Here is a 15,593-nt window from a genome sequence, read left to right as displayed (position 1 = left end):
TCCCAGAGTAAAGGTCCCTGCACACTGCTGCGTTTTTAATCTATCCCAGAGTAAAGGGGCACACTGCTGCGTTTTTCAGATTTTTTTTAGCAGCGTTTTTCCGTCGTTTTTTTCGAAAAACGTGTCCAGTGTGCGACCACCTTAAAAGTGAAACGCCAGTCATTTGGCGACGTGAATCTACGAAGCAAATCCGCCGCTTGTAGCTGCTGTAAAAGACACAACAGCTACAAATACATTATGTAGCTTTGCATCTTTGTGTCTGCCCTAACGCAAAACTGCCGTAACCTTGTGGTGACTCGCTATGGGAGATTTGCGCCCTCTGGCGTGACCACAGCAGCATTACACTATGTACTCAACTGGCAATTTAATTGGCTGGGTCTGACCACGACATCATGGGCGCTAAATCCTCACCCTCCTTTTCACACTGGGATTAATCCATTTAGGCCTGACGTCTTCTAAATGATGATTTTCAGAAAAAACCTCATGTTTCTGTATCAGCGGTGCTCAATATTTCATGTCAAGGACCCCAATGATTATATGTAATATGCCCTCTGCCCCCCCCCCCCCCCCCCCCCCCATCTGAAAATATATTGTTCCAGGAACCTCTCAGAAGCAAAGATTTGAGTTAAAAACGTTCGACTTTTCACCGAGTGCCGCACTAAGAGCTTGTAGGTCTGCTATTTTTCAATAGCTAAAGTATAACATAATGCTTTGAAACACCAAAAGGGGTTCCCGCCCTGACTGGGTTAATCCCAGCAGCCTCCCATGTCGTCACCCGCTCCCAGCGGATAAACAGCTGAGCCTTCTCAAGCGTTCAGGGAATCAAGGGAATCTTGGCGAGTCACCTCGCTCGATTTATGAGTAGACAGAAACGCCGCCGTCTTTCTTAATGAGCGCCATTGAGGAGCAATTATGATGAAGACAGGGTTGGAAAAATGACCGAGGCGCTCCTTTAACTCACTTAGACCTGAGGACGATTCTACAAATACCTTCTAAATGCTGACAAGTTTTCTGAAGAAAAAAAACCCCCTATGTTTCTTCTGTCAGTGGTTCTCAAACATTTTCATGTCAAGGACCCCCAAAAATATATGTAATTGGCCGCCGACTCCCATCTGAAAATATGTAGTTCCAGGGACTCTCCCAGAAGCAAATATATGAGTTAAAAAACGTTCACTCTGAAAGAATATACATTCAAAGATTTGCGCCACATTTTCGCGATTTAAAAAAAAATAGCAGGCCTACAAGCTCGCAGCGCGGCACTCGGTGCCGCGCTACGAGCTTGTAGATCTGCTATTTTTTCAATAGCTATAAAGTATAACATAACGCTTTAAACACCACAAGGGGGTTCCCGCCCAGAACGGGTTAAGGCATGTTGGGAAAACGGCTCGATTGGCCCATTAGTTGCAACACTGGCATGCAGCGAAGTATAGCCTCCACGCGGCTCAAAGTTCACAAAGGGAGGTGAAAATTGTAGTGTGCGTGCGTGCGTGCGTGGCTGTGTGCGTAGCGTGCGTGGCTGTGTGCGTAGCGTGCGTGGCTGTGTGCGTAGCGTGCGTGGCTGTGTGCGTAGCGTGCGTGCGTAGTGTGCGAAGCGTGCGTGTCGCTCGACTTGTTCCACAGTCCACACACATCCCAGACTCTTCTCCCTTCTGACTCCCAGACTGTGGAACAAACTCCCTGTAGCTGCAGTTGGAACTGCAGCCTCACTCCCTCAGTTGCGGGGTCCAGTACTTTAGTTTAGACAGTTTTTGGTCATCGGGTTAGACCAGTCATTAGTCCTACAACTACAACCTACCTCAAACCCTCACCCTAAACCTAACCTCCCACGGGGCAGCACACCTAAAACTAACCTTAACCCATGTCTAACCAATGACTAGTCTAAACTAAGTATGCACCCCTCAGTCTCCAGACTCTCCCCTCAGAACTTGACCGTTCCTTTGACGACCATCAGTGGCGTGCACAGACATTTAGAGGGGCAGGTGCTCAAGGAAAAAAAAAGGGCACCTTGTGCAGCGCGTGGAACCGGCTGGTTGCCTAAATAGTGTGAGATTTATAGATTCTGGGGCCTACATAATATATTATAAGCTTTTTATTAAGAATTGATCAATTTCACCATGGTCCACATACTGTACAGTGTACACTGTACAAAAAAAATAAAACATATTGTTTTTTTCAAAAGGGCACATTGCCAAAAGGGCAGGGGGTGCTCTAGCACCCCCTGCTCTAGTTCCCCAATTAATTTTCCTCGAGGGCCATATTTTGACTAGGGTACCGGGCTGGGGGCCGAGTCCGCACGCGTGAGGTCGAGGTCTTGCCCTGAAAATTCATTTTCAGGGCAAGACCCCATTTGAAAAGGATGCCCAGTTTGACATGCATAGGCTACTGACCCCCATTTAATGCCATTTATATTCTTCCGCGGGCCGCAAGGGGGCGCTCCGCGGGCCGCAAATGGCCTGCGGGCCGCCTATTGGGGAACCCTGCCCTAGTGTCTATCTGTGCACGCCACTGACGACCATGCAGTCGCATGCAAAAGGTTCAAATGTAATTTAGATAGCATCCTAATCCTATAGTTTGTATAGTTTCAATGTTTCAATTTTCTTTTTGTTCTTGCTTTACCTCTAATTGCGACCACAGGTTGCATTTACTATGAAATCGTACATTTTTGTCCGTCAGTCACTCAAAATCCCCAAACATGGGGAAAGCCCCCATATATGGTGCCCACAATCTCGTGACATCGCACCCACGCAGACAGAGACGTGGTGCATTTCTAGTAGGACTTAGACCTGTGCGTGCCCGTCGCAGTCGGCCACCGGCCTACTTGGGAACGATGCAACTTGGGAACCTAATGATATCCGTTGTCATAGCACCCGTTTTAACTGGTGTCCCACATGGAGATCTGTGTATGTGCCTGTGCCCACTGGCAGAGCCTGATTGGTTGAGCCTCAATTGGCTGGAAATTGCACAGGTGAAAGGACGGAGTTGGCCTCATTAGGCCCACTGGCAGAGCCAGCCTGACCAGAGCCTTTTGTGGTGGTTCTGGAGAACCGTGGGTCCGACCGACTCTATAACGGGCACTGCACTCCCTGCGGGGGTGTGGATAGCGTGTGTCGAATGTGAAGTCGGTGGGGCGAACGGTTCTCGAGTTACGTGCATTACACACACACGCACGCAGAGACATGGCGCTTTTATAGTAGGATGTGATTACTTTACACACACATCCCAGACTCTTCTCCCTTCTGACTCCCAGACTGTGGAACAAACTCCCTGTAGCTGCAGTTGGAACTGCAGCCTCACTCCCTCAGTTGCGGGGTCCAGTACTTTAGTTTAGACAGTTTTTGGTCATCGGGTTAGACCAGTCATTAGTCCTTAGAATTATGTACGCGTGCGTGCGTGCGTGCGTGCGTGCGTGCGTGCGTGCGTGCGTGCGTGCGTGCGTGCGTGCGTGCGTGCGTGCGTGCACAGTGAATTTGCTCATTTTGTTTTCTATTGTCCACTATATCATCATTTAAGAAACCCATAATTTAAGAACCCAGATCTGTTTTGGATGTCTGAGTGTTTTATGTTAACACGTAGCTTGCTGACCATTCTAATGAACTGCATGGCCCTCGCTGCTACATGATAGCATTGGACGAACACACTTTTCCTAAGCCGACAGTAAATGTCCTCTTATAGTGAGAATCACACAGCAGACCTCAAAAGAAAGCGTAACTTGTCCACTCTAATTAAAAATGATTTTACCATCTTCCATTCTGGAGATATGCACCTTTATGTAACACCTGCTTTTGTAGTGCCCGGGTGTGTAGAAAGACGATTGAAAGTAATCAATAAAAACATGCGGTAAACGTAGAAATCCCTTTCCCGCATCGGACCGTTGGGATTTGAACCACGTAGAAATCCTTCTCCCGCAATGACTGTGTTAAATTGGTTGTTCAGTAATTAAGTTTTTGTTTTTGGAAAATTCGTAGAGAAGGCATGGCAGTTACGTTGGAGAACGATGTATCCATGAGTAACTGTCTATTTGTGTATATGTATCATTATATATGTACAATTTTGTGAGTGTCTTGTAAGCCCGTGCGGGCTGGGCATCCTATGATGTAGGACACTTTAATAAAAACTCTATCTATCTATCTATGCCAGGGGTGCCCAAAAGGTAGATCGCGATCTACCAGTAGATCACATGACATGCCCCTAAAGAGTATTTAATTTAATTATATTGAAGAAGAAAAAACGATAAAAAAAAAAAAAACATTTCTCCCCCATTTCCCATTCCAAGTGCATTTGTCTTATACTGTACAGAATGTAACACCAACTCTACTATTCCGAAGCCCCCTCAGGTACATTTAAACTATTTTCAGCAATGGTATAATAATTGATTTGGTGGGTGGATCTTGCCGAGCTGGTCATTTTGAAAGTAGCTCTCAAGTCAAAAAGTGTGGGCACCCCTGGTCTATGCTGTACCACACACACACAGGGCCAGTAGTCGCTAATCAATCAATCGAGTGTGTGTGTGTGTGTGTGTGTGTGTGTGTGTGTGTGTGTGTGTGTGTGTGTGTGTGTGTGTGTGTGTGTGTGTGTGTGTGTGTGTGTGTGTGTGTGTGTGTGTGTGTGTGTGTGTGTGTGTGTGTGTGTGTGTGTGTGTGTGTGTGTGTGTGAGATTAGACATATCAGAGAATATAGACTCATGCCTGATTTTACTCTCGCTTGCACACTTTTGTTGTGTGCCCCAAAATGGCCGATCTACAAGCTGCGACATGCTTTGAGCTTGTAGATCTGCTATTTTTATTTGGGGCTTATGGTCAATGGCAAAAAGATAGAGATTTATAACAATCGCCTAACGAGAAATCCTAAAATGTTGATCCTTCCTCATAAGTATTGTAATAGAAACGTTTGTGTGTGGCTATAAATTCTAGGTGATCTAATGCAGAGGTTTTTCAACCGTTTTCATAGCAAGGCCCATTATTGATTTGGCATTTGAGCCACGGTCGGACCACCGTTCTATGACATTTAGCCTCTCTTAGTCCCGAGACACCGACCGGACGACCCGAGACGTCCGGTCGGTGTCTCTCACCGAAAATACCAGATCTACAAGCTAATGGCGTCTATGAAATGCCCTAAATTGTACATGTGTACATGTACTATAGTTCCTTCCCTTGCAGTGGGATGTGACTGTATTATTTGTGGAGCAGCAGCAATGACTCCCGAGTTGCAGAGGAAATGCTCTGTGAGGGTCTGTTGGTCTGATAACGCTCAGGGGGAACGCGTGAGCACGGATGATAGCAGATGATCCTCCACAATAATAATAATAATAATACAAACGCTTGGCAACGGTAACAGAAACACATGCTGATGATCGGCTAAAAGTTACAGAGAAGGAGGAGAAATAAGTAATACAAAAGAAATACAAATAAACATTGTCATCTTTTCTTTGGTATGTTTACAAAGTTAATTTGTTACTTGCGTTAAGCCATTCTGGACGGGAACCCCATTTGGTGTTTTAATAGTTTTAATAGTTCAACCAGCCAATCTACATTGACACGTTGTGAGCTTGTAGACTGGCCATTTGAACTATTCAAAAATGTTTAGCAAAATCGTAAAAAAAGGCAAAGAAGTTTAGGGATAAGGGGTTTAGCGGTGACGAAAATGTTTTCGGATGGGGTTCATGGTTAGTTGTACCACGCCCGGTTGTGTCGAGGCTGGGGTGCAATCATGCTGGTGATCCGGTCAGGATGGGATCCATTAGCTCTTCTATTTCAGTGGCACTAATTCCCAATCGCTAATCGGGTAACGCCACAGGTCACATGGTCAGGGCACACGTCAGTGCCATGACCATACTCAACCACTTGAACCCTATCAGGGGTGGGCAACTTTGACCATGGAGACGGCCACTATAGTTCCACACTCACTCCAGAGGGCCCACTATAGTTCCATACTCACTGCAGAGGTCCACTATAGTTCCATACTCACTCCAGAGGGCCACTATAGTTCCACACTCACTCCAGAGGGCCACTATAGTTACACACTCACTCCAGAGGGCCCACTATAGTTCCACACTCACTCCAGAGGGCCACTATAGTTCCACACTCACTCCAGAGGGCCACTATAGTCCCACACTCACTGCAGAGGGCCACTATAGTTCCACACTCACTCCAGAGGGCCACTATAGTTCCACACTCACTCCAGAGGGCCACTATAGTTCCACACTCACTCCAGAGGGCCACTATAGTTCCACACTCACTGCAGAGGGACACTATAGTTCCACACTCACTGCAGAGGGCCACTATAGTTCCATACTCACTCCAGAGGGCCACTATAGTTCCATACTCACTCCAGAGGGCCTCTATAGTTCCACACTCACTCCAGAGGGCCCACTATAGTTCCACACTCACTCCAGAGGGCCCACTATAGTTCCACACTCACTCCAGAGGGCCACTATAGTTCCACACTCACTCCAGAGGGCCACTATAGTTCCACACTCACTCCAGAGGGCCACTATAGTTCCATACTCACTCCAGAGGGCCCACTATAGTTCCATACTCACTCCAGAGGGCCACTATAGTTCCATACTCACTCCAGAGGGCCACTATAGTTCCACACTCACTCCAGAGGGCCCACTATAGTTCCATACTCACTCCAGAGGGCCACTATAGTTCCATACTCACTCCAGAGGGCCCACTATAGTTCCATACTCACTCCAGAGGGCCACTATAGTTCCATACTCACTGCAGAGGTCCACTATAGTTCCATACTCACTCCAGAGGGCCACTATAGTTCCACACTCACTCCAGAGGGCCACTATAGTTACACACTCACTCCAGAGGGCCCACTATAGTTCCACACTCACTCCAGAGGGCCACTATAGTTCCACACTCACTCCAGAGGGCCACTATAGTCCCACACTCACTGCAGAGGGCCACTATAGTTCCACACTCACTCCAGAGGGCCACTATAGTTCCACACTCACTCCAGAGGGCCACTATAGTTCCACACTCACTCCAGAGGGCCACTATAGTTCCACACTCACTGCAGAGGGACACTATAGTTCCACACTCACTGCAGAGGGCCACTATAGTTCCATACTCACTCCAGAGGGCCACTATAGTTCCATACTCACTCCAGAGGGCCTCTATAGTTCCACACTCACTCCAGAGGGCCCACTATAGTTCCACACTCACTCCAGAGGGCCCACTATAGTTCCACACTCACTCCAGAGGGCCACTATAGTTCCACACTCACTCCAGAGGGCCACTATAGTTCCACACTCACTCCAGAGGGCCACTATAGTTCCATACTCACTCCAGAGGGCCCACTATAGTTCCATACTCACTCCAGAGGGCCACTATAGTTCCATACTCACTCCAGAGGGCCACTATAGTTCCACACTCACTCCAGAGGGCCCACTATAGTTCCATACTCACTCCAGAGGGCCACTATAGTTCCATACTCACTCCAGAGGGCCCACTATAGTTCCATACTCACTCCAGAGGGCCACTATAGTTCCACACTCACTCCAGAGGGCCCACTATAGTTCCATACTCACTCCAGTGGGCCACTATAGTTCCACACTCACTCCAGAGGGCCCACTATAGTTCCATACTCACTCCAGAGGGCCACTATAGTTCCACACTCACTCCAGAGGGCCACTATAGTTCCACACTCACTCCAGAGGGCCACAGAGGGCCGACACACTGCAGCATGACTGCAGCACATCTAGCCGTTACTGTAATGGAAGATGTGAGTGAGGACGGATTAATCACATTAGAAATATCATCAGTTGTGCTGATTAGTGATTAGACAGAGCTTTGTCAGAGCAGCAGCAGCATTTTTATTGGCTTAGGAATGGAACATAAAGGGCAGGTCTACACTGTATTTTAACATCAGTTATTATGGTGGTACTTGGAGAGACAAATGTTTTTCTGAGCTGGTACTTTGGTATAAAAAGGTTGGGAAACCACTAACTGATCATCTTCGTTCTTGGGTTACCATCCATCCATCCATCCATCCATCTTCAACCGCTTATCCGTACTCGGGTCCAGACTTCCCTCTCCAGAGCAATATTAGTGACTTAGGGGATCCCGAGACGTTCCAAGGCCAGTGAGTCGATGTAATCCCTCCATCTCATCCTTGGTCTGCCCCCCGGGGGTCTCCTCCCAGTGGGACGTGATCCTTGGTCTGCCCCCCGGGGGTCTCCTCCCAGTGGGACGTGCCTCGAGGACCTCCCTAGGGAGACGCCCGAGAGGCATCCTAACCAGATGCCCGAACCAACTCAGCTGACTCCTTTCCAGGCGAAGGAGCAGCGGTTCTACTCCGTAGTGCATCTCCGACCGATAGGTGTGAAAGGTTTTGCCGACGAGCTAATGGGGGACCATTTAAAACCCCCTCTCTTCGAAGTTAGACTGGACCAGCTATGGTTAAGCATTGTAAACCCTGTAGTTAGACTGGACCAGCTATGGTTAAGCATTGTAAACCCTGTTTCTAAATGAGCTATAAACGCCTGCATGTTTTAATAGTGTGTCTGACTCTGCACACATTGCGCACATGCACGCAAATGCGCGCGCATGTCTTATGGTGCGTCCCCCGACTCCCCCCACTTCTAAAAGTACCACTACAACACAGCAAACCCGATTTAAAAGTGGGCACATGTAAACACCAGATCGGATTGATCTTGGCGCATGTAAACACTTGATCCAAAACCTTCAATCGGGTGTGTATTAATCAGATTAGAAAAAAGGTGACATGTAAACATGGCTACTGTCTCTCTGCATTCTATGATCCTATAGTTTACTGAGACGCTACACTGTCTCTCTGCATTCTATGATCCTATAGTTTACTGAGACACTACACTGTCTCTCTGCATTCTATGATCCTATAGTTTACTGAGACACTACACTGTCTCTCTGCATTCTATGATCCTATAGTTTACTGAGACACTACACTGTCTCACTGCATTCTATGATCCTATAGTTTACTGAGACGCTACACTGTCTCTCTGCATTCTATGATCCTATAGTTTACTGAGACGCTACACTGTCTCTCTGCATTCTATGATCCTATAGTTTACTGAGACGCTACACTGTCTCTCTGCATTCTATGATCCTATAGTTTACTGAGACGCTACACTGTCTCTCTGCATTCTATGATCCTATAGTTTACTGAGACGCTACACTGTCTCTCTGCATTCTATCATCCTATAGTTTACTGAGACGCTACACTGTCTCTCTGCATTCTATGATCCTATAGTTTACTGAGACACTACACTGTCTCACTGCATTCTATGATCCTAGACTAGTTTACTGAGACGCTACACTGTCTCTCTGCATTCTATGATCCTATAGTTTACTGAGACGCTACACTGTCTCACTGCATTCTATGATCCTATAGTTTACTGAGACGCTACACTGTCTCTGCATTCTATTATCCTATAGTTTACTGAGACGCTACACTGTCTCTCTGCATTCTATGATCCTATAGTTTACTGAGACGCTACACTGTCTCTCTGCATTCTATTATCCTATAGTTTACTGAGACGCTACACTGTCTCTCTGCATTCTATTATCCTATAGTTTACTGAGACGCTACACTGTTTCTCTGCATTCTATGATCATATAGTTTACTGAGACGCTACACTGTCTCTCTGCATTCTATGATCCTATAGTTTACTGAGACGCTACACTGTCTCTCTGCATTCTATGATCCTATAGTTTACTGAGACGCTACACTGTCTCTCTGCATTCTATTATCCTATAGTTTACTGAGACGCTACACTGTCTCTCTGCATTCTATTATCCTATAGTTCACTGAGACGCTACACTGTTTCTCTGCATTCTATGATCATATAGTTCACTGAGACGCTACACTGTCTCTCTGCATTTGATGTGATTAACTTGCTCATTGTATATAAGTCATTCTGGATAAGAGCGCCAACTAAATGCCTGCATTGTATGTAATTGTTGAAGTGCTCTATATGTCAAAATCGAATAAGAGGAACAACTTGTTCGTTTACTAACAGCAGATCCATTACACAACCCTTACGCCTTGTTGCTGTTAATGTCCAAACCCCTTTTGGTGTTTTAAGCATTATGTTGTACTTTAGCTGTTGAAAAATAGCAGATCTACAAGCTCATACGAGCTTTGTAGGTCTGCTATTTTTGAAAAGTCGTGAAAATTTGCCTCAAATCATTGAATATATATTCTTTCAGAGCGAAACTTTTTAACTCAAATCTTTGCTTCTGGGGGTGGGGTCCCTGGAACAACATATTTTCAGATGGGGTTCAGTGGCCAAATACAGATAATTCTGGGGGTCCTTGACATGAAACAGTTTGAGAACCACTGACGGAGAAACATGGGTTTTAACCCTATGAGAACCACTGACGGAGAAACATGGGTTTGTTCAGAAAACTGTCAGAATTCAGAATGCATTTGTAGAATCGTCCTCAGGTCTAAATGGGTTAATATTGTGCAATATTTTCCCCATTGTCCTCATTGGCCTTATATTAGATTTGAGTCTTACAGTAGGGGAGACCTCCCCCCAGGGGGTCCTTGTAGAGCAGGGGTTCTCAACGTTTTTTGGCCAGGGACCCCCGGAGATGCTTTGGCAGTGTCTTGGGACCCCAGCCCCGCCCCCTCCCGACCCCCAATATAAATTGACTGCTACAATAACCTTAATAATAGAGACAATAGAACATAAATAAATACTGAAACCAGATAATCATTAGGGAAGGTGTATATGTGTACTATACGTATGTAAAACTCTTCATTTCCATTTTCCAGCCATTCAGTTGCAAAAAATAATTTGTGAAAATAATTTAGGGACCCCCCAAAATAATTTGGCGACCCCCAGAGGGGTCACGACCCACGGGTTGAGAACCCCTGTTGTAGAGAACATGTAGATCTGCTATTTTCAGAAAATATCGAGAGAGGAAAGCAATAGGAAAGAATTTGTAATATTTTTTGAAACATTTTGAACATCTTTGGGAGTGGCTCAGGGGTAGAGTTCTAACCCCCCGGGCTCCCCCAGAGTTAGTGTCGAAGTGTCCTTGAGCAAGACACTGGACCCCTAATTGCTCCTGATGTGCAGATTGGTGCCTTGCATGGTTTCCTCCGGCATCGTTGTATGAATGTGTGTGTGAATGGGTGAATGTAATGCACAATCTACGTAAAGCGCCCATTTGTGACTAAATTTGACTGAGGGACTGCCATTGGATTTTTTGAATTTTCGTTTTTTCATGTCATATGAAAGCAGGGATTCATAGCTTCAAATTGACATATTGTTTGTTCAGTTTGACCCACCAGTTTAAGATATGGCTTATAGAGTAATTGTGAAAACAGGCTTGAAAGGTTCACTTCTGTGGACATTACACCTATAGCTACATGTTTAAGCATTTATTTCATATTTACATGTCGATTTCAGCTCTGACACTTATTTCAGACATGCTCTAGTATGTGAAGAGTCTCCCTGTGCTTTTAACTCATTTTGGATTCATACAAACAAAAAAAGTTTTTCTCCTGGTGGTGAAAAGCTGGAGTTGCTGTGCGATGGCAGGCTCTCAGTCAAATCTGGTCACATTTAATATGCAACTTGCACAATTTCTCATCAGATCTGTACATATTGATTTGATTTTCTCGATATGAAGATGTTTGAGAAGCACCATCGGTGCACCATGGTCGTGCGTGTGGATTAGACCTAGACGCTGATAATATTGATTGATTGATTGAAATATGTATTAACAGTTTGCAGAATTACAGTACATTTCAAGCACAACTCAATACAAAGGCTGTTAACTGTGAGTGGACGACCCAATTAAGCATTACACTTGTTTACAATAGGGTCCACCATGTTCAATTCATCAAAACATTTAGAGACGTACAAATAGACACTTCTATATAGACAAAGAACAGAACAGGAATTCATCATAATGGAGGTAAAAAGGGAAAAGAAACATATACAGTGAGGGAAAAGGGGGGGGGGGGGTGGGGGATAATTCAGATTTTACGAGGGTCAGTTTCGAATTGCAGCCATCCGTAGGTGCCCTTTGAGAGCGGTTTTGAAGGAGTTAAGGGATTCGCATGTCTTAATGACTGTCCAACTGCTCTAACCATCGTGCGGTCGTCTGTTCTGTTCCAACAGGCTTCTTACTCTTCAAGGACTTCTGTCTCAACGAGATCGATGAAGCTGTTCCCCAACTCAAGTTCTATGAAGAGGTACCTGCCTGTCTGTCTGGTCTGGTCTGGTCTGTCTGAAATATGTATTAACAGTTTGCAGAATTACGGTAAATTTCAAACACAACTCAATACAAAGACTGTTAACTGTGAGTGGACGACCCAATAAAGCATTACACTTGTTTACAAGAGGGTCCACCTTGTTCAATTCATCAAAGTCTGTCTGGCATCAAAATCAAATCCTTCGTCTCCTTTCCCAAGCCATAGACATTGTGTGTGTGACTGTGTGTGTGTGTGTGTGTGCACGCGTGGTGGAGAGATTAGAGTGCATCATGCGATGATGATGCACGAGAGAGATTAGTTCCGTAATTCCTATTATCTGTGTTCAGATTAAGACTCTCCAGGAAGCGACTGAGGTCCTGCTGGTCTCTTTGTTGTCGTGCTACTGCTAATCTGCCCTGAGTGTGATGATAGTTACAGATTAAACCGTTAGCTGTTGTTGCTACTGCTAATCTGCCCTGAGTGTGATGATAGTTACAGATTAAACCGTTAGCTGTTGTTGCTACTGCTAATCTGCCCTGAGTGTGATGATAGTTACAGATTAAACCGTTAGCTGTTGTTGCTACTGCTAATCTGCCCTGAGTGTGATGATAGTTACAGATTAAACAGTTAGCTGTTGTTGCTACTGCTAATCTGCCCTGAGTGTGATGATAGTTCCAGATTAAACCGTTAGCTGTTGTTGCTACTGCTAATCTGCCCTGAGTGTGATGATAGTTCCAGATTAAACCGTTAGCTGTTGTTGCTACTGCTAATCTGCCCTGAGTGTGATGATAGTTACAGATTAAACCGTTAGCTGTTGTTGCTACTGCTAATCTGCCCTGAGTGTGATGATAGTTCCAGATTAAACAGTTAGCTGTTGTTGCTACTGCTAATCTGCCCTGAGTGTGATGATAGTTACAGATTAAACCGTTAGCTGTTGTTGCTACTGCTAATCTGCCCTGAGTGTGATGATAGTTCCAGATTAAACAGTTAGCTGTTGTTGCTACTGCTAATCTGCCCTGAGTGTGATGATAGTTACAGATTAAACCGTTAGCTGTTGTTGCTACTGCTAATCTGCCCTGAGTGTGATGATAGTTACAGATTAAACCGTTAGCTGTTGTTGCTACTGCTAATCTGCCCTGAGTGTGATGATAGTTACAGATTAAACCGTTAGCTGTTGTTGCTACTGCTAATCTGCCCTGAGTGTGATGATAGTTCCAGATTAAACCGTTAGCTGTTGTTGCTACTGCTAATCTGCCCTGAGTGTGATGATAGTTACAGATTAAACCGTTAGCTGTTGTTGCTACTGCTAATCTGCCCTGAGTGTGATGATAGTTACAGATTAAACCGTTAGCTGTTGTTGCTACTGCTAATCTGCCCTGAGTGTGATGATAGTTCCAGATTAAACAGTTAGCTGTTGTTGCTACTGCTAATCTGCCCTGAGTGTGATGATAGTTACAGATTAAACCGTTAGCTGTTGTTGCTACTGCTAATCTGCCCTGAGTGTGATGATAGTTACAGATTAAACCGTTAGCTGTTGTTGCTACTGCTAATCTGACCTGAGTGTGATGATAGTTCCACTTTAAACAGTTAGCTGTTGTTGCTACTGCTAATCTGACCTGGGTGTGATAGATTGAGATTAACGGGTTTGGGCTGTTTAACCCATTCTGGGCGGGAACCCCCTTTTTGGTGTTTTTTTAAGCATTATGTTATACTTTTAGCTATTGAAAAATAGCAGATCTACAAGCTTGCTATATTTTGAAAAATCGTGAAAATGTGGGTGCAAATCTTTGAATATATATTCTTTCATAGCGAAGGTTTCACATCTTTGCTTCTGGGGGGTCCCTGGAACAACATATTTTCAGATGGGGTCGGCGCCCAATTTCATATATTTTTGGGGGTCCTCGACATGAAAATGTTTGAGAACGACTGACATAGAAACATGGGGTTTTTCAGAAAACTGTCAGGATGTAGAAGACATTTTTAGAATCTGATCTCGGGTCTAAATGTGTTAACCCATTTTGGGCGGGGACCCCTTTTGGTGTTTTAACTAAGCATTATGTTATATTTAGCTATTGAAAAATAGCAGATCTACAAGCTCATAGCGCGCCACCGAGTGGCGCGCTACGAGCTTGTAGGTCTGCTATTTTTGAAAAATCGTGACACAAATCGCGGCACAGATCTTTGAATGTATATTCTTTCAGAGCGAACGGTCTAAACGTGTTAATCTGTTCCAGATCAAAGACTACGAGAAGCTGGACTCGGAGGAGGAGCGGCTCTGCCGAAGCCGACAGATCTACGACGGATACATCATGAAGGAGCTGCTGTCCTGTTCGCACGTGAGGATATATAGATCTACACACAGTATATACTGAAGCAATCAAACCACAAGAGGTTACTCAGGTTACCGGGTATTTTATAATGGCGGAGAGGCGTAGTGAGACACGACGCGTAGTGGAGGGTCTTCGGCCCTCTCAGCCCTCGGCCCTCTCAGCTCACAACACGTCGCACTGCGACGCGTTGTGAGCTTGTAGATCAGCTATTTTCATCATGCAACCAAGTGTAAAATGACTTATACTGGATCTCTTGTCCACTAGTCCCCTTCCTAACATTTTAGTCTAGTTTTTATTTGTTGACGAAATTGTCAATATATTTAGTCTCAGTTTTAGTCATCATATCTTAGTTTTCATTTAGTTTCCATTTAGTTTTCGTCAGTGGAGTTTTAGTCGATGAAATCAACACTGTTGCGGACACGAACCACTGTTGCGAACCTTGCGGTTACCATCCAGCCACTCTACCCCTGAGCCACCGCCGCCCCTAAAACGTTTCAGATGACTACATCAAAATGTCCCGTCAAAGTGAACACTGACTGAATGACCTGTAAAGCTCTTGACCATTATTTTTGTCTCCATCGTGTCTTTTCAGCCGTTCTCCAAAAAGGCCGTAGACCACGTTCAGACCCACCTGGCAAAGAAACTGGTGCCTCCGACTCTCTTCCAGGTAAGCCCCGTCCTATAATACTGAAGATCTACAAGCTCACAGCGTGGCACGCTGTATCACACTGTGAGCTTGCAGATCGGCTTATTTTCACTTGTGTGAGGCACTTCAAGAAGAAACCACTTCAAAATGAATGCCCCCCCGCAACCATTATTTGGTTGGTTGATTGCAGACCCTCAAGTGTCTGCTTTTAACCCATTCTGGGCGGGAACCCCTTTTTTGGTGTTTTAAAGCATGATGTTATACTTTAGCTATTGAAAAAATAGCAGATCTACAAGCTCATAGCGCGGCACCGAGTGGCGCGCTACGAGCTTGTAGGTCTGCTATTTTTGAAAAATCGAAGAACGACTGACATAGAAACATAGCTTTTTCAGAAAACTGTCAGGATGTAGAAGACATTT

The 15,593-nt window shown here is 45.1% G+C and overlaps 1 protein-coding gene across 1 annotated transcript in view; it reads left to right on the top strand.

Moving 5' to 3' along the window:
• The window catches only part of grk3 (G protein-coupled receptor kinase 3), a gene marked incomplete at its 3' end in the record, with an annotated part of 147,197 nt that overhangs the window by 40,625 nt on the left and 90,979 nt on the right, over nt 1–15,593 (top strand). The window contains exons 3-5 of the mRNA XM_079525320.1: nt 12,125–12,198; nt 14,433–14,534; nt 15,121–15,195. Coding sequence (XP_079381446.1) covers nt 12,125–12,198; nt 14,433–14,534; nt 15,121–15,195 — 251 coding nt within the window. The remainder of the gene's footprint in view (nt 1–12,124; nt 12,199–14,432; nt 14,535–15,120; nt 15,196–15,593) is intronic.

This window comes from Electrona antarctica (genome assembly GCF_951216825.1).
Source record: "Electrona antarctica genome assembly, chromosome: 16".
NCBI classification, from domain to species: domain Eukaryota; kingdom Metazoa; phylum Chordata; class Actinopteri; order Myctophiformes; family Myctophidae; genus Electrona; species Electrona antarctica.
This window is presented reverse-complemented; position numbering and strand designations above follow the sequence as displayed.